The 23118-nt window shown below is 47.6% G+C and overlaps 10 protein-coding genes across 10 annotated transcripts; 7 read left to right on the forward strand and 3 right to left on the reverse strand.

The window, feature by feature from the left end:
• Window positions 1-231: 231 nt before the first annotated feature.
• Window positions 232-1242, reverse strand: BKA55DRAFT_689576 (carbon-nitrogen hydrolase; the record flags this gene model as incomplete). The annotated part of the gene is made up of 2 exons (XM_046199368.1): window positions 232-1128; window positions 1183-1242. 2 exons carry the CDS (start codon window positions 1240-1242, stop codon window positions 232-234), a joined length of 957 nt encoding a protein of 318 aa, XP_046050319.1.
• Window positions 1243-1939: 697 nt separating this feature from the next.
• On the forward strand, window positions 1940-4477 carry BKA55DRAFT_566931 (fungal-specific transcription factor domain-containing protein). The gene is made up of 2 exons (XM_046192677.1): window positions 1940-2054; window positions 2104-4477. Exons 1-2 carry the CDS (start codon window positions 1974-1976, stop codon window positions 4003-4005), a joined length of 1983 nt encoding a protein of 660 aa, XP_046050320.1. The 5' UTR covers window positions 1940-1973; the 3' UTR covers window positions 4006-4477.
• Window positions 4478-4618: 141 nt separating this feature from the next.
• BKA55DRAFT_566934 (amidohydrolase family-domain-containing protein) lies at window positions 4619-6990 on the forward strand. Its single transcript, XM_046192678.1, has 2 exons — window positions 4619-6283; window positions 6330-6990. Exons 1-2 carry the CDS (start codon window positions 4808-4810, stop codon window positions 6822-6824), a joined length of 1971 nt encoding a protein of 656 aa, XP_046050321.1. The 5' UTR covers window positions 4619-4807; the 3' UTR covers window positions 6825-6990.
• A 934-nt stretch (window positions 6991-7924) lies between these two features.
• Window positions 7925-9825, forward strand: BKA55DRAFT_614078 (uncharacterized protein). Its single transcript, XM_046196691.1, has 6 exons — window positions 7925-8115; window positions 8178-8423; window positions 8472-8674; window positions 8723-8817; window positions 8866-9036; window positions 9083-9825. Exons 1-6 carry the CDS (start codon window positions 8083-8085, stop codon window positions 9418-9420), a joined length of 1086 nt encoding a protein of 361 aa, XP_046050322.1. The 5' UTR covers window positions 7925-8082; the 3' UTR covers window positions 9421-9825.
• Window positions 9826-9836: 11 nt separating this feature from the next.
• BKA55DRAFT_642974 (Sodium/hydrogen exchanger family-domain-containing protein) lies at window positions 9837-11971 on the forward strand. The gene is made up of 3 exons (XM_046197166.1): window positions 9837-10209; window positions 10261-11063; window positions 11115-11971. Exons 1-3 carry the CDS (start codon window positions 9969-9971, stop codon window positions 11766-11768), a joined length of 1698 nt encoding a protein of 565 aa, XP_046050323.1. The 5' UTR covers window positions 9837-9968; the 3' UTR covers window positions 11769-11971.
• A 70-nt stretch (window positions 11972-12041) lies between these two features.
• Window positions 12042-13980, reverse strand: BKA55DRAFT_689581 (tryptophan synthase beta subunit-like PLP-dependent enzyme; the record flags this gene model as incomplete). The annotated part of the gene is made up of 7 exons (XM_046199369.1): window positions 12042-12650; window positions 12698-13058; window positions 13114-13174; window positions 13222-13312; window positions 13363-13489; window positions 13546-13738; window positions 13788-13980. The coding sequence occupies 7 exons, from the start codon at window positions 13978-13980 to the stop codon at window positions 12042-12044; spliced, it is 1635 nt and encodes a 544-aa protein (XP_046050324.1).
• Window positions 13981-15308: 1328 nt separating this feature from the next.
• BKA55DRAFT_642980 (major facilitator superfamily domain-containing protein) lies at window positions 15309-17753 on the forward strand. The gene is made up of 9 exons (XM_046197167.1): window positions 15309-15566; window positions 15614-15747; window positions 15794-16043; window positions 16097-16272; window positions 16321-16520; window positions 16566-16923; window positions 16972-17037; window positions 17092-17145; window positions 17198-17753. The coding sequence occupies exons 1-9, from the start codon at window positions 15417-15419 to the stop codon at window positions 17508-17510; spliced, it is 1701 nt and encodes a 566-aa protein (XP_046050325.1). The 5' UTR covers window positions 15309-15416; the 3' UTR covers window positions 17511-17753.
• Window positions 17754-18461: 708 nt separating this feature from the next.
• Window positions 18462-20346, forward strand: BKA55DRAFT_566942 (uncharacterized protein). The gene is made up of 3 exons (XM_046192679.1): window positions 18462-19040; window positions 19090-19370; window positions 19770-20346. Exons 1-3 carry the CDS (start codon window positions 18894-18896, stop codon window positions 19855-19857), a joined length of 516 nt encoding a protein of 171 aa, XP_046050326.1. The 5' UTR covers window positions 18462-18893; the 3' UTR covers window positions 19858-20346.
• Window positions 20347-20460: 114 nt separating this feature from the next.
• BKA55DRAFT_566945 (ketose-bisphosphate aldolase) lies at window positions 20461-21610 on the forward strand. Its single transcript, XM_046192680.1, has 3 exons — window positions 20461-20625; window positions 20676-21055; window positions 21104-21610. Exons 1-3 carry the CDS (start codon window positions 20513-20515, stop codon window positions 21505-21507), a joined length of 897 nt encoding a protein of 298 aa, XP_046050327.1. The 5' UTR covers window positions 20461-20512; the 3' UTR covers window positions 21508-21610.
• A 651-nt stretch (window positions 21611-22261) lies between these two features.
• Window positions 22262-23117, reverse strand: BKA55DRAFT_689584 (ankyrin repeat-containing domain protein; the record flags this gene model as incomplete). The annotated part of the gene is made up of 2 exons (XM_046199370.1): window positions 22262-22443; window positions 22496-23117. The coding sequence occupies 2 exons, from the start codon at window positions 23115-23117 to the stop codon at window positions 22262-22264; spliced, it is 804 nt and encodes a 267-aa protein (XP_046050328.1).
• Window position 23118: the final 1 nt, after the last annotated feature.

Genomic DNA, 23118 nt, shown 5'->3' on the forward strand with positions numbered 1-23118 from the left:
CCCGTGTCCATCTCCTTCGAGGCCTAACTGTCTGGTGATATACATGTAACAAGAGTAGCCTTGGTCCTTTGGGCAGTAAATCTCAGCAACCTTGTCAGTAGGCGACTGACTCCATGGCAATTGACCTTTCATGCACCGGCTGGCTGGTTTGTATGTGTTTGCTTGGTACAGGCGAGAGGGATTAGGACACAGCTAGTATTAACGCACTAAAGAAGTACCAATTATTACATCCTATAGCCTCGCGACCGTGTTCTTGAGGTAACCATAATGCCAATCTTCCCTGGCCAAGTCTTGTCTGATCTGGTAATTACGTTCCGCAATATCCACCGTCCTCATATCAACATCCAAGATACGCATAGACTCTTCGCCATCGGTAAAGCTCCCAGGTACCGTTCCAACAATGGGTAGCGCGACTTGACTGCAGCCAAAGAAACCCTCTGCCGCCGGTCCACCAGCATTGCAATAAATGACAGCGGCGGTGTTCTCAAAGGCTCTGGTTACCAGAGCCGACTGGATGAACATCCTCTCGCAGTCGGCGTTGTATGCAAGACCATCTTTGCACATGTCCAATGCCGTCCAGTACGAAGGGATTATAATAATCTTGGCGCCCGCTAGAACGAGCTGTCTGAAGGCTTCTGGGAAGGCAAGATCCCAGCAGACGAGGATGCCGACTCGACCGAGAGGGGTGTCGATGACTTGATGGGGATTGGAGGCAGCGTAATCATCTTTGGAGATATTTCTAGCATGATCGGCAAAGGAGGTTAAGGTACTTCGCTCTGGTATCCAGAGGTTCGTCTTTGTGTAGGTGCCGAGGAGGTTTCCGTCATGATCGATGAAGTCCGACGTATTTAACAACGTGAGTCTGGCATCAGCATTTTGTTGATCATCAGATTTAGGGGCTTGGGAAACAAATGTGCCAGCGCAAATATTGATATGAAGCTCGGCGGCGAGGTCTTGGTATTTCTTTCGATATTTACCAGCATCTTCAGGGGTAAGCGCAAAAGATGGCTCTTCTGGTACCCATCCTGTAAGATGATATTCTGGCAGTACCGCTAGTGCAGCACCCTGATCAGCAGCGATATGGATCTGCTCGGCAGCATGTGCAAAGTTATGTTCAGCATCCAGGGGCTGTCGACCATGTAAGTGTCAGTCAAATAAAAGGATTGTATGTTGTTAGCTGACCTTTGGCTTCATCTGCACAAGAGCGACCTTGAAAGAAGGGCTTGGAATAGTAACAGCCATGATTGATAAGATTTCGATGCTGAAGAAACATCAAAGCGCGGGCTCCCTTGGTAAAAGATAAGTGAAGTGAGGCCTGGGTCCTTCGGCAAACATGTCTTCAGATAACTAAGGCCAGGTGACAGTAGCCGTGATCCTGTGCCGTAGCCGTAGCATAGCATTTGCTTAGGACTTCCGTTTATGGTATTGATGTCCTTCTCTAATAAATACCGAGTTTGGTAAGGATTGGTGGAGCATCGTGAGTCTTGGGACCGAGATGCGATGGCGATTTCCTTGGGAATATTACCCATTGCTTCGGATCGGATGTGAAATGAGATGGACAAGATAAGAGAAGGAATTCTTGATCAGGGAGTGTATGTTTTTAGTAATATTATGATGATACAGGTTTGCTTAGGAAAGCCGAGATGTCTTGGAGACTTAGGGGACGGATATATCTAAGCTGAGTTCCACTTTGGAACTAGTAGTTCATCACGAAACATATATGCTGTTTTCCTGTCCCCTGGGTCGCCAAACCAACCCAGAACTTATAGACAGCATTATTAGGAATTAGTTTATAGTATTATAGTACACAATGGTTTGCACGCTGGAATGTTACCTCGAGGCCGAAGCCGAGTCCCATATCCGGACAACTAGTATCATCACGTGATGACAGCCCCTCATAACTCCACATCACTCCATCTATCTGCACCTTGCCATCTCCACTCATCAACGCGGATACATCCAAACGGGTCGTCATGCTGTCCTCATCATATGCACCAGCACCAAAGACAATCACCAGATCACGCACTGGCTGTGCCGTCTGTAAATCGAAGAGAGTACGACTATCCCTCCCGCTCATCCGAACCTTGCCTGACGCCTAAATAGCTCAAATGTGATGAATCCAAGCCTGCGTGTTCGCGCTGTGTGAGACTAGGAATCCCATGCCCTGGATATCAAAAGCCGCTGCGATGGAAAGCCGGATCTAAATCGCCCAAGGATGTTGCGGAAACCCCTAGGAGCGATGTCACTGCTGAGCCGCAACCGAGCTCGGCATATGTGCCTTATCAGGCTCAGCCGGCTGAGCAGTTTGTCAACAATTTCTATGACCCGGAACTTATGGATCAACTCAACGACGCTATGAATCCTGGATGTATTGATACCCAAAACCAGGAAACGCTAGATACAGCCTTACCTCTTATGCAATTCCCGGATGACGTGTTGCAGCTATACCCGGAACAGGCGCTTGGACAGACGCCTGATACCATAGCTCAAGGGTCCACTGATGAGAGACTTTGGCCTGTCACCACCATTAGTCCGGCACAACCGATTCCGCCAGCACAGCCAACATCACAGGCGTTAGCTAGACAGGAGCCTCAAAACCAAACCGTCGAGACTGTTGGTGAGATGCCTTTGGCGCATGCCCTCCAGGACTATTCGTCTGTTTTGGTAGAGTACTATTTTAAAGAGGTTTGCGGAATGATGTCCTGCTATGATAGCCCGATGAACCCGTACCGAACAACCATCTCGAATATGTGGTCTGGATCTCAATCACTTTACTACATCACTCAAAGCATGGCAGCTGCTTGTCTATCCGAAGTATCACCGAATTTCACACCAGTCGGTCGCCAACTTCGAGATCAAGCCATGATCTGCCTATCCCGAGAAGCCAAGATTGCTCAACTTGAGACATCTTCTTTATTAGCTTTGGTTATGCTAGGAATGAGTCTTTCATGGCATGACCCCAGTAGTCTTGGCCAGCTGCAATTCGACGTTCTATCCCGAATGGTTCAGTCCGCCGAAGCCCGCGGTGACGCCCTAGCCGTCGCAGATAAGAAGAAGGAATTCTTCTTCTACAACTCTCTTGTTTACTGGAAAATGCTGCTTTCCTTCGTCACAGACGTGGATTCAAGCACAAGACACACCCAGCCTCAACCAGCACCCCCAGAATGTCTTGATTTACAAGAACCGCGTATGCCTCATCCGCAGACAGGAATTGGTATCGAAGTGCAAGAACTCGTTGCCAAAGTGGGAAGTCTTGTGCGAAAGGAGCGAAAGAGGATTCGTTCACGGCGGTTTGTTTCTCAGGAAGATATCCAGCGGGCTCAAGAAGCCATGCTTGCCTCGGAACAGCTGCATTCTGAGTTGTGCGCAATTCGGCTACCGACAGAAAATGATATTGTCGATGCTGGCGATGACATGACCCCTGCGAATCATCTTGTCAGCATTGCTGAAGCTTATAGATGTACGGGCTTGCTTCAGTTGTATCGCAACTTCCCAGATCTTCTGGTACCTTATATAAAATCTGGAAGCCCAGACAACCAAGCATTCCAGTCAGGATCTCCAGATGCTGCGAACAACTACCCGGATGATAGAACCTTGGCAGATACGTGGTTAACGTGTCTAGCTCTTCATGTGCTAGACCTGGTCAAGGATATCCCAACTACTTCTAGAAGCCGGTCTATTCAACCACTCTTATTCGTGAGTATCTGCAGCGAAATGTCATTGAACAGATCATACTGCGGGATCTCGAATTTACAACAACCTCCTGTTGCAAGCATCGCGACTAGTCCAAGGTTCAGAGTGCCTCTGGCTGGTCTTGATGTATTGCAAGCAAGAAAGACGATCATTTCACGCCTTTCTGCTTTTGAAAATATTTTAGCGGCAAAGCCTATTCGTCGGATGTTAACACTTGTCAAAAAGACTTGGTCTTGCATGGATGAAGAGAAACAGGATGCGTATTGGATGGATGTCATGATGGAGAATGGATATGAGACTTTGATGGGATAGGAGCTGCAAATTGCGATTAGTTGTATATAATGATGATGTTTCGGGCTAATAGAGGCGCGATGATATTATATCTGAACTTTGTTTATATTCAGAGTCGTATTTGTAGCTGTTGATCGCGTGTCAGAAAGAAAGTTAATGTTAGTGATGTCGTATTACAGGTGTCATTCACGTGGATCTACATATCCGCAACCTTAACTTATTAGTTAACCTTAGACGTAGCTCAAACTCTACAACGCGCCTCACGACACATCATACTCGAATCAGTTTTTCGCAAACGTCTAGTCTTCAAATCTAGACCTGTGAGAGTTTTCGCCACAGAAATCATATCGCATAAGACTATGCTGTTCGTAGGTAAAGAGTCGCAATATCAGCATCCCACCGGCACCGCCTTATCGTCGTAAACAATGCAGCGAATCACACAGAGGCAGTGGGATGAAAGTGATCAATAGTTTGTGAGGGATTTAGACCCTGCAGTCAGTTACTATTATAGATTCATTACTAACTATGATCTGTTGGTGTCCACTTATCCGCTTGGGGGGAAGCATGCGCTGGGCTTAACCATTTACAGGCGATGCAGCCGCCGGAATCACCACGATCTGCCATAGTCCCTGCACCATGGAATTCGGTCTTCTGACCCTCTTTGGACATGGAATATCACTGTGAATTTCTAGCCGAACTCTCCGCTGGGAGACCCCATGTTAGCTTGTAGTGCAGGGACCATTGAGTAATGTACTTATAACAATCTTACGTCGCTCACCTCAGGCTCAATTGAAGGGGATCACCATCATCGACATCTTCAATCATGGCTCGTGGTCTTCTCACCCTCTGCGTCAGCGCGCTTCTCGCTACGGCGAGCGCTGTAAAGCCCGTCGTCAAGCCTGCAGATGTAGTCTTTGTCAATGGCGAGATCTACACCATGTGTCCCTCCAACGGACATGCATCGGCTCTAGCTGTGCGCGGCGGAAAGATTGAGTACGTTGGCAGCAAGAAGTCCGCCGACAAGTACATCGGCAAGAACACAAAGGTCATTGATCTCAAGGGAAAGATGGCCATGCCTGGTCTTGTCGACTCGCACATGCATGTTCTCTCTGGTGGTCTGTTTCTTCTCAAATGCGACTTGAGCTACCAGACCCTGCCAATTGAGGATGTTCTAGAGCACATTCAAGGCTGTATTGATGGCGAGACTGGAAAGACGGACGATGATTGGCTTGAGGTTGTTAACATGGACTATGCTGGTCTTGTTGAGAAGAGTGGAAATGTTGGAAAGAAGCAGCTTGACAAGCTCAACACCAAGCGACCCATCATCATCCGATCCAGCGACTACCATACCGTTCTCGCCAATTCACGCGCCCTCGAACTCTCCGACATCGACTCAAGCACCAAGGACCCCGCCGATGGCAAGATTGTTCGTCTTCCTGGTAGCCAAGAGCCCTCGGGCGCTCTCTCAGATGGCGCCTCTGCCCTCCTCGCCGGTCCTCCTCCTCCCACCGCCGAGGAAAACGTCCAGGCTGGTCGCGCTGCGCTCAAGCTTCTTCGCGAGGCTGGTATTACTACCTTCCAAGAAGCCGCTGCTGGTGAGGAGCATCACACTCTCTTCAGCACCATCAAGGCTGAGGATGGTCTCTCTGCGCGCGCGTACTTCGACTACCGTATTGAAGCGCCCAAGTCAATTGACGGCGTTCCCGCGCTTGTCAACAACGTTGTCAAGAAGCTGACTCCTTGGCACGATAACAAGGCCATTGGTCCCAAGCCTACACTCAAGTGGCAGGCGATCAAGGCCTTCATCGATGGTGTCATCACTTATCCTGCCAACACTGCTGCTCTGATTGATCCTTACTGGGCACCCGTCAACAGCTCCGACCTCGACGGCAAATGGGCTCCCGATAAGAACTCCCTCAACGACCCTTACTGGAAGCCTGCCATCCTCACCAAGACCCTCGAGCTTCTCTTCCTTGCTGGCTTTGACGCTCAATTGCACGTCGATGGTGATCTTGCTGTCCGTGTTGGTCTCAATGCAGCTGAGTCGTTCCGCAAGAAGTATCCCGGCAAGGATTTCCGTCTCGGTCTCGCTCACGATGAGTTGTCGCATGAGAAGGACTGGCCTCGCTTTGCTAAGCTCAAAGTCGATCCTATTGTCAGTTACCAGTGGTCGCAGCTCAGCTCATTCTACATCCCCAACACATTCAAGTCTCTCGCCGATTACCGAAAGGACAATCTTCAGGCTTGGGCCGAGATTGAGAAGGCGGGTCGACCTCTTGTTTATGGAAGCGATTGGCCTGTAAGTATCGCCATTCTTTCACGTCTGAAACATCTAACAGAAACAGATTGATCCTCTCGATGAGTTCCTTGCACTCAAGGTCGCCGTCACTCGCTCCGGTGATCCTCAAAACCCCAACTCCCCCGCATCCCAAGGCCCTCCCTTCGACGGAAAGTTCCCTGGCAACGGAATCTCCCGCAAATCCGCCCTCCAGTCCATCACCATTAACGGCGCCCGTTTCCTCCGCGCCGACAAGCAGATCGGCTCTCTTGAAGTCGGCAAGCTCGCTGACATCATCATCCTCGAAAACAACTTCTTCAAGGTCCCTGAGTCCAAACTTGGCCGCCAGAAGGTTTTGCTTACCATGGTCGGCGGTGAGGTGGTTTATGTAGCTGACGGACAGAACTTTGGCGTCAAGGCTAAGTTCCCCAATGACGACAAAACCAGCGCTAAGCTCGCCCGTCGAACTATCGGCGGCTTCAACGCCAACGAGCTGTCGGAGAGAGCCAAAGCCGATGCGGCCAAGCTTCGAAAGCGCGGCACTTGTGTTCATAAGCATTAGGGTGCGAGTCAGGAAGATGAACTGACAGGACATGTATACGAATCACTACATTACATATAGAACTTTTTAATAATTCGAGCAATTTACAAACATGAGCTGATGAGCTGAATCAGCGTAACAATAGTCTTCTTGACTGCAGAGTCTCGAAGGAAAAAGTAAGCACAAGATCGAGTCAACTCCCTTGTTCCGCTGCAGAAGCTATCGGCTGACTGCAGCCGATCACAAGGATTCAGCTGCAGAACCAACAGGTACACGAAATGGTTGCTTTCGTTCCTGATTTCGGGCCTATCGGAGGTACAGGATGACTGTTGGTGCGCATGCGATTGTCAGCCAATATTAACAAGGAGGACCCGGCACATATCTGCATCAACGGGTAAGATCCGTTGCATCCGCCTATCGATCTATCCCAGTTCTGGAACACACTAACGGGGAGTCCCACGACATTTGTTCGTGCTAACAGCCCAGAAACGAGCTGGCGATATTGCAGTTATGAGCAAGGGGGCAGTGGCTGCTGGTTAGACCATCTGTTCGTTTTAGTCAGAAAGGACCCAACAAGAGTTCGGATTATGAGACAATGTCCGTGGTGACTTTACAAAATGGCCCTTTTACTTATACGGATTGTCAAAAGAGGAATGTCCCTCTCATGACATTGCTTGACTATCTTTTCAGCTCTGTTGGTTATGTGCTTTCTCGCTTCAGTTGTGGCTAGATCTACGACTCATGCAGATTCTTGGCAACAAACGTGTGATGATCAACATCACATCAGGTCGATCATTTCTCCTCCCGAGTCCGAGTCTCAGCCCTACTCACCCTTCGGAATGAAGGCTTCCAATTTCTCACTTCCACTCCCAATGGCTTCAGGTCTCGACTAAGGCCGATGGTGCGACTTTTTCCACTGCCAGGACTTGAGATGCGTTAAACTCGTCACGTAACGAGATTCCAATTCCAGCGCGGTAGCCCGTAGCGTAAACTCTAAATGTTCAGCCTGAATCCTCTAGCGGCGCCACCCGATAAGCTTACAGTGAAGCTCAATCCACGATTGCCGGGGTTAACCTTGGCTGTGTTATCGACAGGCCAGGCCAGCTTTATTTAGGGTTTTTATCATCATGTCCCCCCAGCAACTTTCGTGACGATCATTCTGCGTTTTCGTCTTCTCTGTTACATTACATTGCATTGCATGGTGGAAACGAAAGAACAAACGCTCTTTTTTTGCTTTTTTATTTCTGTTTAATGCTGTAATCGCTTCTGGAGTCTCACAATGGTTTCTGCGCCGTCAGGCGCGGCTGTGTTGGTAAGATCGAGTCGAGCCCACCAAGTTAACCCACTGAATTAGCCTCTAACCCACCACTTTAGGCAGTGAACTACAGCCTTATTACGCTGGCTGCTGCCATCATCGGTGCTCGAATCTATCTACGACTCGTCATACAGAAGCAAAGGCTCGTCGCTGCAGATTGGTTACGGGTTGCAGCATGGATATCGGCATTTGTTACGGCGTCTTTCGATATCATATATATGAAGGAGGATGTGTTGAAACCCGAGATCAACTACACCCTTGTTAATTGGGATGTTCCGCCAGAGAAGCTATCCAAAGTACTGCGGGTGAGTATCGTCATCACGAAACGAAACATGAAGCTGATGATGTTATAGTATATGTGGGCTAGTGTCATTCCCTTCTTCGTGACCTTTTACCTCTGCAAGGCATCCCTTCTCGTCGTATACCTCCAACTGTTCCCGCCGTTCATGACCAAGAGAAGGATCGTCCTCTGGAGTGTAGTTGTTTATTGCGCGTGTGCATTGATCGTGTCACTATGTCTGCAACTATTCCTCTGTTTCCCAATACAAAGGAACTGGTACGTCAGATCTCTCGTCGTTGCTCTCCTCGTCTAACTCATATTCAGGTCGATCTTGGGACCGGAGCCGTTTTGCGATGACTTGGCCTTAGTCACAACATTCCAGGTTGCTTGGACGTTGCACTTTGTAGGAAGTCTCTTGCGTAAGTCTCGTAGTCTGATGGGTAATATCGAAGCTAACAGTTGTACAGTCTTTGCTCTGCCGTGGTTGGTTCTGTATAAGCTCAACATGCGGAAGAAGGTCAAGATCGGTGTCTACTGTGTTTTCCTTCTCGGAATAATCGACATTGCATTTTCACTCACACGCTTCCTGACTATTCAGCTTACAAACGTCGGAGACTTCCGTTCCATCACAACGATTGGTGAGTCACATCCTCGTCACAGTAAAGCTTATCTAACAAACCATAGAACTCTGGAGTGGACTCGACGTTTTCATCGGCCTCATCATTGCCTGCCTCCCCGCTCTCCGACCATATCTCCGGAGAAAGGGTTCCAAATACGACTACAACTACAATACATCAGGCCGACCAAACAACTCCTCCGGCGCACCAGTTCGCAGAGCAGCACAAAGCGGCTTCGAAGAAATCGACGAAACACCATCTCTAGAAGGAGACCCCGGTCCTGGCCCATGGACAGGATCACATTCCCCAGAGCTTACTGGAGGCTGGAGCGACAAGAAGAGCAATAGAAGCGATATCGAGCTTGTTAGTCTCGATGTAGCGGCCAAGGACAGGACACATGTATAAAATGAGATCATGTACATAAAAACCAACTAATTACACTGTTCATATTCATGCCGGAACGACGAGTCCTTGTTTAATCTGCAGACTTGAAATTCAGGGTGCGCTAAACATGTGAGCGAGAGGCACGAACGATGCTCGGTTAAAGTGCCAGGGCAAAATATAAATCACCCAGAATCGACCGACATCCCTCACCCCTGCGAAGGAATGCATTGGCTTGTCTTGGCATTCAGGGATATTGACTCGTAGGGCGGCCGTCCTGTGCCAGACGATGCGATTGGTTAGGATGACAGACGTGTCAGACGATGAGAAGAGAGAGAAGACTGCACGGATATTTCTAACATTTGAGTTATAAGAATCATATGACTGTTGAAAGTAGTAGTTCATCAAATTGAACGTAGGTGTTTGTGGTTGAAAGCTCGTGTACTTTGGCTCTACCATGGCGTCTTACATGTCTTATTCCCGAACCAAGTCGGAGAATTAAAACTCCGGCATATCTAAACCTGCTTTGAACTCCAGGTTAGCAAAATGGAACCGACATCACCATCTGCAAAATGGAGGCCTCACTTCCGTATCACGAACCTCCAATAACAATCATTGCCATCCTATCAAGTTTTCTTCTTCTCTTGAGTCTGATTAATTATGGCCTCGATAAAATCGCATATTGCGGTCTGATCGGTCAAATAGCGTTAGGTATAGCTTGGGGGACACCAGGCGCAAAATGGCTCTCTCGCGAGGTTGAAGATGCTATAGTGCAGCTTGGATACCTAGGTCTTTTATTTCTAGTTTTTGAAGGTAAATGGAATCTCTAGGATGCATAGACTTCTTTTCTAATTCGTGTTACAGGTGGTTTGTCAACATCTTTCAGATCTCTCAAGGCTAATCTTGGTCTTTCATCTATCGTGGCTACCACTGGAATTCTTCTTCCAATTGGTCTGTCATTTGCAGTCATGCCTATGCTCAACGCAACCCCGTTGCAGGCCTTTGCTGCTGGTGCTGCGTTGTGCTCTACCAGTCTCGGCACGACGTTTACTATCCTCGGCACAAGCGGTCTTTCTGCAACGCGTCTCGGCGTTGTTTTGACAAGTGCTGCCATGATGGATGATGTCATAGGCCTAATCATGGTCCAGGTTATTTCAAACCTTGGTGGTGATGCCTTTGATGCTATCACAGTCGTCAGACCTGTCGTCGTGTCTCTTGGTTTTGCAATTATCATTCCTGTTCTCTGCAGATTCATCGTTCTACCTCTTACTGTTCGACTCAATGATTTTCGACAGGCCAATCCGACTTCTAGAATTTCAAAGGTTTTCTGTATGAGCCAGACTGCCTTTGTCATTCATACTGCATATCTTCTTGGTATAGTCATTGGTGCGACTTTTGCAGGCACTTCGAGTCTATTGGCTGCTTACATAGCTGGTGCAACCATCAGTTGGTGGGACTCCGATGTTCCTCATCTTGAAACTCAGGAAACCAACACAAATGCGACTGAAGCTTCAGGAGAAACTGTGGTTACCGAAGAATTGACTACTCAGGAGCCAGCCTCGGAGAGTCGGGTTCTGCCAGAAGTTATGGAAGGCGGCTCGGGTGCCGAGATATTCCATCATTACTACGAGCCCGCTCTTCAACGCATTCTCAAGCCTTTCTTCTTTGTAAGTCTGCCGATGAACCACTCGACATCAACAAGTACTGAACTATCCTAGGCCTCTATTGGTTTTTCTGTCCCTATCACGAAGCTATTCACAGGTCCCATAGTCTGGCGCGGCGTGATCTACACTATCCTTATGATATTTGCTAAGCTTGCCTGTGGTCTTTGGCTTATGTCTTTTACAGACCCTTTCCGTAATCTTGCGCAGCTCGCTCAAAGACTCACACCGAAGCTTAGAAACTCTTCCAAAGGATTGGTGCCTGGTGCTCAATGCGCAGACAACTCATCCTCTCGCTATGAGGCTAGTGCCGCACCGGGAGGAGAAGGACACGATGCTGTCCTTCTAGAGCCCATCACTGTCACAGATACATCTCAAGCTTCTCCCCAAGTGCGTAACTCGACACCAAAACCAGAGAAAGCCTTGTCACTCTACCCGGCATGCATTGTTGGCATTGGAATGGTAGCTAGAGGTGAAATTGGATACCTGATTTCTGCACTGGCTGAAAGCAAAGGTATCTTCGGTGCAGCGGCAGATGGTCAGTCATCAGAGATTTTCCTCATTGTTACCTGGGCTATTACACTCTGTACCATCATTGGGCCCATAGCTGTGGGATTGATCGTGAGCAGAGTTAGAAAATTGGAGAACGGAAGTCGAAAAGAGAAGGGTGAGGGGAAGAGGAACGTTCTTGGAGCATGGGGAGTGAGCTAGACGGCTCCTGACAGGGCCTCGGGAGTGCCAGAGATGTCAATTTATATAAAGAGACCTTTGACGCATAGAATTTAGACGGCTGAGCAGTACATTCATGGCGAGATTACTCGTCTCGACTTGACGAATTGTCAATGGGGAGAGAGCCTTATAGACTACATATCACTAACAACATTTCACCCTGTACGGCATATCGAAATTTATGGACGTCATTCTTCGTATACTATCCTTGATTATATATACTGGGTATCCTCTGCCAAGACTGATTGAAACCCGCTATAACGAAACTCGAGCAGACTGTGATGCGCCAACGCTCAGCGCCTCCTGACTCAAGTCCACCCAAGGCGATGATTCTCTAGAACCAGTCACAGGGGTTTGATTTGAGCTCTGTCTCATCTTGTTCAGAGCCTGAAACCCACCTCTGATACTATCCGCCTCGTATCCCTTGGCTCTCAGAACACTGGTTGCAACCCGGGCACTATCGCCATCGTAGCATGTGAGAAGGACTCTTCTTCCACTGAGAAGAGACTGGACATTTGCTCCTGGAGCCTTGAAAGTTCCTTCAAGGTTTTCCCAGAGTGATTCTAACAGCTTGGCATGGGAGAATGGGCTTGGGGTGCCGTCTTGAACGAAAGGCATATTGACAGCGCCTGGTAGATGGAAGTTGTTGAAATCGTCGGGTTGGCGTAGATCTATAATAGTAGTGTCCTGTTTGGACCTTAGGATGCTTTGCAAGTCGACCGTGTTGACAGATCCAATCTTGGGGTCGGCAAGAACCATGTCGAGAATTGCACCTCGGTCGACGTCAAAGAATGCATCGAGGGCTTCGGATGCTGATCGCTCCCACTTTTCATCATATCGATACAAATCAACTTTGAGCAGGTCCTAGGCTAATGTTAGTCCCCATTAAAGCCCCGAAGGACAAGACTCACCTCGTTCTTGATAGAGGGGAAATAGCTCTCTCCAAGCTTATCAAAATACTCATTGATGTACTGGTAAGGTAAATCGCAGCACAAGAACACACAGTTGATAGTTCCGTCTGGTCCAGCGAGGTCTGACAGAGTACCTTCAGCCTTGCGCTTTTCTATAAGCTGATTTAAACCCTTAAGGTTGAAACCTGAAGAAGGTCCACAGACGATACCGTTTCGGCAGAGATCTAAAGACATGGAAAAAGAGTTGTGAGAGTCGACTTCTTCGATGTGATCGACTGCTCTCTTCCAGGGGAACTGGACGGGAGCCATGAGGGCGAAGGATCGAGGGCCGGGGACTCGATCACCAGGTGCGGTACATACACTATGCAGCTGTTAGTATTGATGTGGTTCATCGTGCCGACGGGTTTCTGACTGACCCAAGTCGATATACTGCAGGCTTTGCATCTTTGAAGTATGTGCCAAGTCCAGTCATAGTTCCTTTCTTCCATTAGTCAAGTTACACATGTGGGAATATTTTGGCATACCCGAGGTCCCCATGCCAGCACAGATGACGTTGATTTCTGGTAACTGCTTATGGATCTGCGGACCTGTCCACTTGACGTGTGCATTCCAGTTCTGTTCTGACGTTAGTACTAGCTCTTTTCTGCGGGTGGCTGAAGACCTACAAGATCGTTCTCATATTGATTCGGGTTTATGATGGTTGCATCTGACTCTTGTGCAAGTCTTTGAGCTGCTCGGATACCACCGCGTTCGTCGAGGGGTTCCGGTTGTGATGGACCTCCGAATAGCGTACTGCAAGACCTGATTTAGCCAAGGAATGGATGAACTTGGAGGTGCCGGCAACTAACATATCGATCCCAAAGAATTGCATCAACCGGAGCTTGGTTGAACTCGTTTTGTTACTCAAGAACGCTCTCACATCATCAACACCATGAATAGCTCGTGAAATCAATGACATCGACAGGACAGTCGATCCAGAGCTGTACTCAACCACTGCCTTGGTCTTTCCGGGTACGACGCAGTTCTGAAGAAGGTTCAACGCTATAATCACATAAGCTAAGCATATAAAATTTGACCCAAGGTTCCGTACCGGGCATCGCTTTGACGTTGTTTGCAGGATGCATAGTCATCATCTTGGCATAGATACGCACTCCATCTTGGCGATATGGATTAAGCGAGTCGGGAATCTCGACAAGCGGTAGCGGGGGTGCTGATTCTGGATCGAAGTACTTTTGGATGGAGTCTTGTCCTTTGTACACGTTGAGGGGGTTGGGGCTGGCCATGTTGGAATAGAGTTATGGCTTGACGACTACAGAAGTAGAAGCAACAGATTTTCTGGGTGTTGGCTAGCTATATGATTCAGGGCTTGTGTGTCGTAGGCTTACCGGCCTTTTTAAAAGGGTTCGGTGGGTGGCAGTAGGCTTTGCTCGGCCTTTGCATAAAGCGTGGGATGTCTGACTGAACAACGCATCTTTTTCTCGAGTGTAACCATATACCAATCAGAAGACTTGATATCCACAAGACTGCATGAGTCTTTTTTTCGAGGTCTTCATCGTTGGAGAGTAGATCAATTGAATATCGTGGGTAACTTGACAGAGAAGATGGGGGTCACTGAGTCGAGTGGCCCCAAAGAGAAGCTCGTTGAAGTGTTTTGCTAGAAATTTCTCGCTGATCGACAGACTTTCATCTCTAAATGGACTTTACGTGATGAAGTATTACTAGAGGCACACTAGTAAAGCAGGTCATTAAGGTTTTTGATGCTTGCTTCGATGATGCATCGAAGACTTGAAGTGGCGCGTACGAGAAATTGACCATCAGGGTGGTGCCATTTATGAGATTAGATGCATAGGGACAAAACAATTGGTCAGATCTTACTTCCACAAGGAACTTTTACTCCTTCTTTCGAGTATGATTTGCAATAGCCTCGGTTATTGCCGCAAGCTTGTATCAGCCTTGGGAGAAAAGGACCCTGATAGTCTTCCATCAGAGCGGCTCAAGGTGGAGATGCTTAATATTATCCATAATTTGGGGACCGATTAATTACTTCTAGAGACACCTTGATAGACTTTCTATCAGTTCCCGTTTCCCTCTCGAAAATATATCAAAACAAACTCCTTCATGTTTTGTGAAGAAGGCATTGTTGTTGAGAGTGGCCTGTGAGAAAGTCTGTTGAGCATCGTGAAAGCCTCATAGTCATCAACGAGCATGTTTTTCGCGAATATTCGCAAACATGCTCAATTAGCTCGTATGAGAAAGTATAGTGGCGTGTTTTAGAGGTTTTAGAGCCGTCTTTAATCCGCGCTGTAGCATTGGGAATTGCAAAACCAGCGCTGATGCAACCTTAGTTGCCGATCTCTAGCGATGACACCTTTGCATCAGTTTAAGAGCCAATCGCACCATACTTTATGAGGTTACGAGACTTAACTTTACATAAAAGCCATTTAAAATAGTAAAGGGGAAATCATCGCTCAAGGTACACGATACGGCAGTTGACCGGTAGTCGAAGCGGTGTACCTGGAAAATAACCTTGTTTCGGCCAAAAGGGTTGCTCAACGCCGATCCCTGAGCAAGTTTGAGCCAAAGTTGAACGCCGCCACAACAAAGGGAGTTGCTCACCGTCAAGGTGGCTTCCATTCTACCATCAGGATTAAAGGAGCTCCCACTGCGGTTTCTCCCACCTTGGCGCTCAGGAGGTCGATTCGTCGCGACACCCAACACAATGGCAGAAAATCGTGAACCAGAAGCTAACGCGGTCATGAGCCGTGATATGGGCTCAACAAATACTATTGTCGTCGATTCAGGCGACAATGAAAAGACTCATGAGTTCAATGACCAGACAAATTACGTGCCAAAGCGAGCCATCATCACAGTACGTTTCAAGAAACAATGGCATTGTCATGCTAACCGGCTTTATAGATATTTCTCGCATGTGCCAGTGTGGACCTGTTGGCTTTGATGGACCAGACTATGTTGGCAACGAGTTTATACATCATTGGAAATGCTTTGGGGTCAACAGCCCAGGTCTCGTGGATAGCAAGCGGATATTTCATGTGAGCATCATCAACATGGAGTGCGGGTCTACGCTGACAATATCAGAACTTCAACAGTCGGGCAGCTCATGTATGGACGATTATCAGACATCTGGTCTCGCAAGATCATCCTCCTACTAGGCCTTGCTATATTCTTTGTCGGATCACTTGCCTCGTCCTTGGCACAATCTGTCTTACAACTCACCATCTTCCGAGCTTTTACAGGTATTGGAGGTGGTGGACTAATGACTGTTGCGCAGCTTATCGTGAGCGATGTTGTCCCTCTGCGAGAGAGAGGCAAGTACCAAGGAATACTGGTGAGTTCGCCACAGTCAAAGCCTGTATTACCATGACTGAGAATGTTTCCAAGGGCGCTGTTGTTGCTCTCGCAAATGGTATCGGACCTGTCATCGGAGGTGCACTCTCGTCAAGTTCTGCAGACTCATGGCGATGGATCTTTAGAATGCAACTGCCACTGACTCTTTTGACAACGCTCTGTGTACTCTTCTTCATGCCATTGAAGAAAGTCGAAGGAGATTGGAAACTGTGAGTTTCGCCAGCAAATGCTAGGGTCCCAACTAACGTGACAAATAGAAAGCTCAAAGCCGTGGACTTTCTGGGCATACTTCTCGCCTTGGCTGGGATGACTGTCGTTATTCTGGGATTAACATGGGGAGGAAAAGAGTACTCTTGGAATTCCGCTCAGGTTATCGCAACACTAGTGGTGGGCACAGCAGTATCCGTTGCTTTCATGCTGTGGCAGTGGAAAGGTCCTCGATATCCATTGATACCATGTAAGAAACCCCATCATATAACCGAAAGCATTCTGACCAAGTTAGTGCACATCTTCAAGTCAAAAATCGTCAACGGCGCATGTTTAACAATGGCTATCAACGGCTGGAATTTCGTTATGCAAGTCTACTACATCCCCTCATTCTACCAACTCGTCTACGGCTACTCTGCCACCAAATCCGGAGTAATGCTTCTCCCCATCACACTACTCCAAACAGCAAGTAGCACTTTCTCAGGGCTCATCGTACACTGGATCGGTCGGTACCGCGAGTGTATCCTGTTTGGTTGGTTATCCTGGGCCATAGGTCTTGGTTTAATGTCAACTCTTGATGAGAACACGGGCGTTGGGAAACAAATTGGTTATTCGGTACTTATTGGAGTGGGCGTCGGTAATACACTGCAGCCGTGAGTTGAAATTGTGACGTTTAAATGGGCTTTGACTGACGGTGATAGTGCGCTCATTGCTACGCAAGCCGGTGTCGAGAGGCGTGATATGGCTGTTGTCACCTCATTCCGCAAGTAAGTGACAGATTTATAGCGTACGTCAAAGGCAAATCTGACGAAATTTGATAGTTTCGTAAGAAATTTGGGGGCAACCTTGGGTCTTGCAGTTTGCGGGACAGTTTTGTATGTCAAGCCAAGAAACCAATCTAACAAACATTCGCTGATATCACTGCAGGAACAACGTCTTAGCAGGCTCTCTATCCTCCCTCAACCTAGATAGACACGACTCAAAGACACTTCTCGGCAACCCTCAGACATTTCTAGACACAGTCTCACCAAGCGAGGCCGAAAAGATCCGCTCAGTTCTCATCCCAGCATACAGACAAGGATTCCGCATAATATTTCTTATAGGCGCAGGTGTCGCAAGCCTTGCATTCGTGCTAGCGTTCCTCCTAATGCCACAGATTGATCTCACTCGACCGGACGACTCCCGGCTCAAGGAGGTAGGTCGTAAGGCTTATGAGAAGAGAGGGAAAAGCGCGGTGTAGTGCTGGTGACGCCAGAATTAGTTTTTTTTTCTCTTCTTCTATTTTTTTGAGAGACTTGGTACACCTGAACTTTATAGACAGGGGCAGGTCTTGGCTATCAGCAATAATTCTGTATTTCTTACGGTCGCTGTGACTAGACTGACGTTATATAACGGTCAACTGTGTGATTCGCCCCTTGTGTTGGCCTGGTGGCGGGTTATGGAGTTTGCCACTTCCTTGTAAGGCTGCAAGACCTTGTAAACCACAATAGCTTGTTGAGAGATAACCCAAGACACGCAATACATCTCTAAGTCTGAACCGGGCTTTGTTTTCTTACTTAAAGTCAACATCTTCCACGTCTCCCTGAGATCCGCTACACTAGCAGCAATATCAATCTGAATATGAAGAAATAGGTCCATAATGGCCCTGCCTATGCACTACGGCAGTTAAGTGCTGACCGATTTGCCTTTTCTTTCTTTCTCGACCTGATCCAGTAACTGAAATCAGGAGCTGAGGCAAGATTATCAATTTGTATTCTCAGCAGTACGTACTTCACAGTTCAACTGTGTATTAGATGAGATAAACATCGATATTCAGGCCTAGTCTGATTACTTTGCACCCTCTATGTCTCTAATCATTCTGACAGGGGTGGAGTGCTGGTTTTATGTGGTCCTGGAACTGTACGCGACACAAACGGTCTAAAATGTGGTCTTGCCACTCACAACAGAGTAAAGAACAGCCTCGCGTATTTCACTTTTATTTCTCAGGGTACCAATGCAGATATCATTTGCGGTTAAGTCCCCCTTGACAGCCGCGGGCTAATGGCTTGGTGTGCCAAGATACCACTGGGGGCTTCTCCCGAAAGCTCTGCACCAGTAACGTATCATCTTGGCTCGTATGTCTCACTGTATAAAGTATATAACCCCTGGTAATAAAATAACGCGCTTCGTAGTCATAATGTCGGGTTCCTGCCACATTTTTAGAGCATGCGGCTATTATGACGATCATTTTACAGTTTGACTAGTCAAGGACCCAATCACCTTTGGCGGAGGGGTACAGCAGGAGGTGAGACTATTGGCTGCTCTAAAGATTATGCTGAATCTGCAGGGCTTTAATGGGCTCCTCGGAGAAAGACTGGAAATATGCGGTCGTTGACATGGTTCAGAGACGTTGAAATGATGGCGGAACGAGTAAGCGGCCAATGGTAGGATTCACAGTCCCGGATAAATCCCTTACTTTGATGGACAAGGGGAATTGTCAGATTGTACTGATATACGTCACGTCCACTCAGCTGTATTCTGCATGTCTTAATGTAGTTTTCCCTCTTATTCTCCGCGACAGATACCTTTTAGGGTAGAACGCGCCAATCGTCCTCCAACTACGATTCCTCAGAATTATCTGAACATGGCTGGTTTTAGCCAAGGCCATCAACGTCCTCTCCTTCCTGCCGCCGAACTACCGCCTGTTCCTACACCCCGCGCTGTCCTCCAGCGTTACCCAAGAGTCGGTGTCACGGTTGCCTGTGAAACCTGTCGAAAGCGAAAGATCAGAGTTAGTCCTTCGAATACTCTTCAATCTGGTGTCTAATCGTTCATCGTAGTGCAATGGGAGTCGACCGCGTTGTAAAGGCTGTATCCGAACTGGGTCGGAATGCAGCTATGCACCCATGAATAGATATCGCGAATTACGACAGCGTTGCGAACATCTACAAAATGAAAACACGGATTACCAAAAGCTTGTCGATTTGTTGCGATCAAGAGACCACAAGGAAGCGAATGTCATTCTTGATATGCTACAGCAAAACTCGAGCGTACATGAGGTTCTTCGTCAAGTTGAGCACGGTGATATGTTATGCGAACTGTCCGTTGTATCCGAAGATAGGTATGTTCTATCATTTCTTGTTCCTTCACCCTGCCAATCCTCTTGCCTTGCGCGGGAAACCCCGATCCTGACCCTGAGCAAAGAGCTTGAAACAGCTCAAGCAGATTACGGTGCGTCGAGAGTGCTCGGTAACTTTCATGTGATAGCGACTGGGGTAGGCTTCTCGAGGTACCCTTCCCAGACTTAGCTTTGTTTAGCCATCCACCTGTTCATCTAAGGTCCTCCTTGCTTTCTACTGTAGGCAAAGAAGCTTTTTGTACACGATGACAGACAACTTTCCTTATATACACTACTCACATGGAGAATCATATCCTTGCCTCACCATCACCTTCTTTGATAATTTATGCTTTTGTGAGCATTACGCGCTTCCGTGTTCAACTCTTACTGACTCAGATCAAGCAACATCGTCACCGCAAACTTCCCATCGCCGAATAGCACAGACACCAGCGTATACTTTTCGCGACCCGATCAGACAATAAGGGAATGAAATCATCTTGGCGGCCGATCCGGATGCCCAGCTCTTATCCATGCAAACGCATGAACCACCCTGGGGTCACACTGGGATGGATTATGGAACACAAACGAACCAGGGGAGACCATCTCCTCCCATGCCAAGACACAATACGCAATTCCTTTGCATCATATATTTTCACACTCTCCTAGTCTTCTTAAAATGTTGCTGGGAACTTGAAAACAAGAACCCATCTTACTGCATTATGGCCTTGTCTAAGCTTATCTGCAGAAATATCCAAGTTAAGAGGATTCTCGTAAGGGGCTATAACATTCTTCGACCCAAGATATACTACGGAATCAAATTTCTGGGATTAAATTGTTAGAGGAAGATTGATTAGACATCCTTTCAAACACTTGTGTAGTTTATGACGGGTTGTGCAGATTGCAAGGAGATAGTTGAACAATGTAGGTTTTCCGGTTTCTTAACTGGTGAACAGGATGTATATAAGACCTCGAATTTGGGAACATCTGGCATATCATAAATTTATTAATCAACTTCATGTCACGTGAATGTGCGAAATTTGGTAAATGCAAAGTCTATGGAACTTATGATGACTAAATCAGATACCCCGTTGCATGTCCATGTCACCCCATCCAACGGCCTCCCTCCTCGACAGACAACTTACATTATGTACCAACCAACCATGCCAGAATCAACTGAAAACTTGAGAAATACAAACCGAACCTTGCGTATCTTGGAAGATGCGGTCAAGGGCAACTACGGTGTCCTAGCAGCAATATGGTTTGTCTTCCGCAGATTCGGAGACGCTTCTTACTAACCATAAGCCTCAGTTACAATATTGAACATCTCACAGCCATAGTCAGAGCAGCCGAATCCAAACGTTCTCCACTCATTATCCTTCTATTCCCCTCTACTCTGAGACAACTACCAACTCTGGCCTGGGCAGCATCTGCAGCTATCGAATCAGCGACCGTTCCGCTCTCTCTTCATCTCGATCATGCACAGGATGTATCACAGATCGAAGAAGTTGTGAAAAATTTGCCTTTCGACTCTATCATGGTCGACATGAGCCACTATGACCATGAGGAAAATCTTGCTAAGACCGCTGCACTGACGAAGTTGTGTCATGAGCGGGGTATTGCTGTTGAAGCGGAGAGTGGCCGGATCAATGGAGGTGAAGATGGCATCGCTGATACTGGTGATCTTGAAGGTGAGCATCAGTCTTCATCATAGCAACACGGGCCTAACATAGGGAAAGCCCTATTTACTTCTCCCGAGGAGGTAGAAGACTTCCTCAAAGCAGGTATCGACATTCTCGCCCCAAGCGTCGGCAACATTCACGGGGATTATGGCCCTAAAGGACCAGAACTCGACCTCAAGAGACTCTCATCTATTGGTAAGCAAATTCACGGTCGTGCAGTAATGGCACTTCATGGGACAAATGACTTCACTGCTCAGATCATGCAAGACTGCATCAAAGCTGGAGCCGTGAAGCTCAATGTCAACAAATTGCTTTTGGAGGTCTGGCACGTCCATCTGAAAGAGAATGCATATAAACCATTTATGCAGCGCGTAGATGAAGGGATAGATATACTACAGGCTGAGGTTGAGAGGTGGATAGATATTTGTGGGAGTGCTGGCAAGGCACAGTCAAACTCATAACACACGACACGACACTTAGAACTTATAGAACACTTAGCAGTTACGGACAAGTTTCACACAATGACTAGTTTTAGTGGTCTAGTATCGGTGTCAAATACACTAGTAAATCATCTTCTGTTTCGTGCTCAGGTGCCCCTTTCCGTATAACTGTGGTATCAAACAACATCTAAAATCAAAGCGTTGCGCCCATCCTAAAATCAGTCAATAATACAGCCAGTTGACCAAAACTCTATGCCCAACTCTAGTCATAATAGTTGACCAGCATGGTCCTCTCTCTCTCTCCCTGATAATAAAACACTCCGTCGTACAATTTGACAACCTTTCGGTGGTTAATACGACCATCGCATACTCTTCTTCTCTTCTTCATCACTACCTCCAGAGGTTTCATCTTCCAAGTCATCATCGATATTGCTTTAACCATATACATCTTCCCTTCAAGGTGAATTTCAATCGCCATACCCTCGCGGCAGATTTCCCAACATTGGAGCATCCACATAGGCAAATGGGCGCTCTGCCAGTACTCCTCCCAGTCCTTGAGGGGAAAGTCGGCCAATGCTTCCGGGACTGTGTCTGTCTGGTGGATGAGCATATAGAAATGTCGAAATATAGCCTCCCGGGTCTGAGATCATTCCATCCCAGTGTTGTGGTTAAGCGGCAGAGGCGCTGGTTCGCAGCCTGGACCAACAAATGCAATATCTGCCATGGCATTGTAGATCTCTCTGTTGAGTTCACTGGGAGGTACTTCGAGACCATCTTAGAAGCCCTCGTACACATGGGCTCCTTGTCGTATAAATTCTGCGATGACGGAATCATTCGGCTTAAAGTCTTGCAGATGAGTGAGGAGGGGTGTGTTACCAAGAAAGTCCCATCGGTTGATGTCGGCTCCGTGCTCTACAAGAGTCTTGATCAATTTGACTACTGGTAGCGCCATCTCCTCTTGAGAGCAGTTTACAAAGTGGAGTAATGTTTTTCCAAAAAGTATCCGTACTATTCGGATCAATCCCCTCCATGCTCACTGCCGGTTGCAGAGCGTTGAGTCCTGTTCCAGTATGGGTAGTCAGATCAGCCCCAGCCTTGATGAGAGACTCTGCGATTTCGATTTTGCCGCCCTCTACAGCAAAGTATAAAGGATTCACGCCTTGCTCTAATTTCATGAATCGATATTTGGTGCTGATGGCTTGCGGAGATTCCAGACATTCCAAGCCCAAAAATGCGTTATCCACAACAGCTCTGCTTGTGAAATTGGTTGGGTAATAGTCAAGTGGGATGCAGTCTTTGAAGGTTTGGCCAGTCGGTATCCTCTGGCGGCTAGACCATTCAGAGGCGTCGACGTTGACACTGTGGTTAAGGTTGGCCTCTCGGTTAAGAAGGAGAGATGCCATCTCCGTGTACCCATTGGAAGCAGCCCAGTGGATGGCAGTGGCTTGGTCGTCAAGGTGGACAGGAACCCTGTGGCCCTTCTTGACAGCGTTTGGCCCGGTGGTGTAGTAGGTGACTGTCTCGGTCGTATCGCCAGAGTGGATGTTCGAACCCGAACTGAGGGCTCGAGTCGCGCCAGCAAGTTTGTTGCGCTTGGCTGATACTAACAGTGCTGCCGAGTGGTTGTCCATT

Source organism: Fusarium redolens (genome assembly GCF_020744475.1).
Source record: "Fusarium redolens strain MPI-CAGE-AT-0023 chromosome Unknown BKA55scaffold_7, whole genome shotgun sequence".
NCBI lineage: Eukaryota > Fungi > Ascomycota > Sordariomycetes > Hypocreales > Nectriaceae > Fusarium > Fusarium redolens.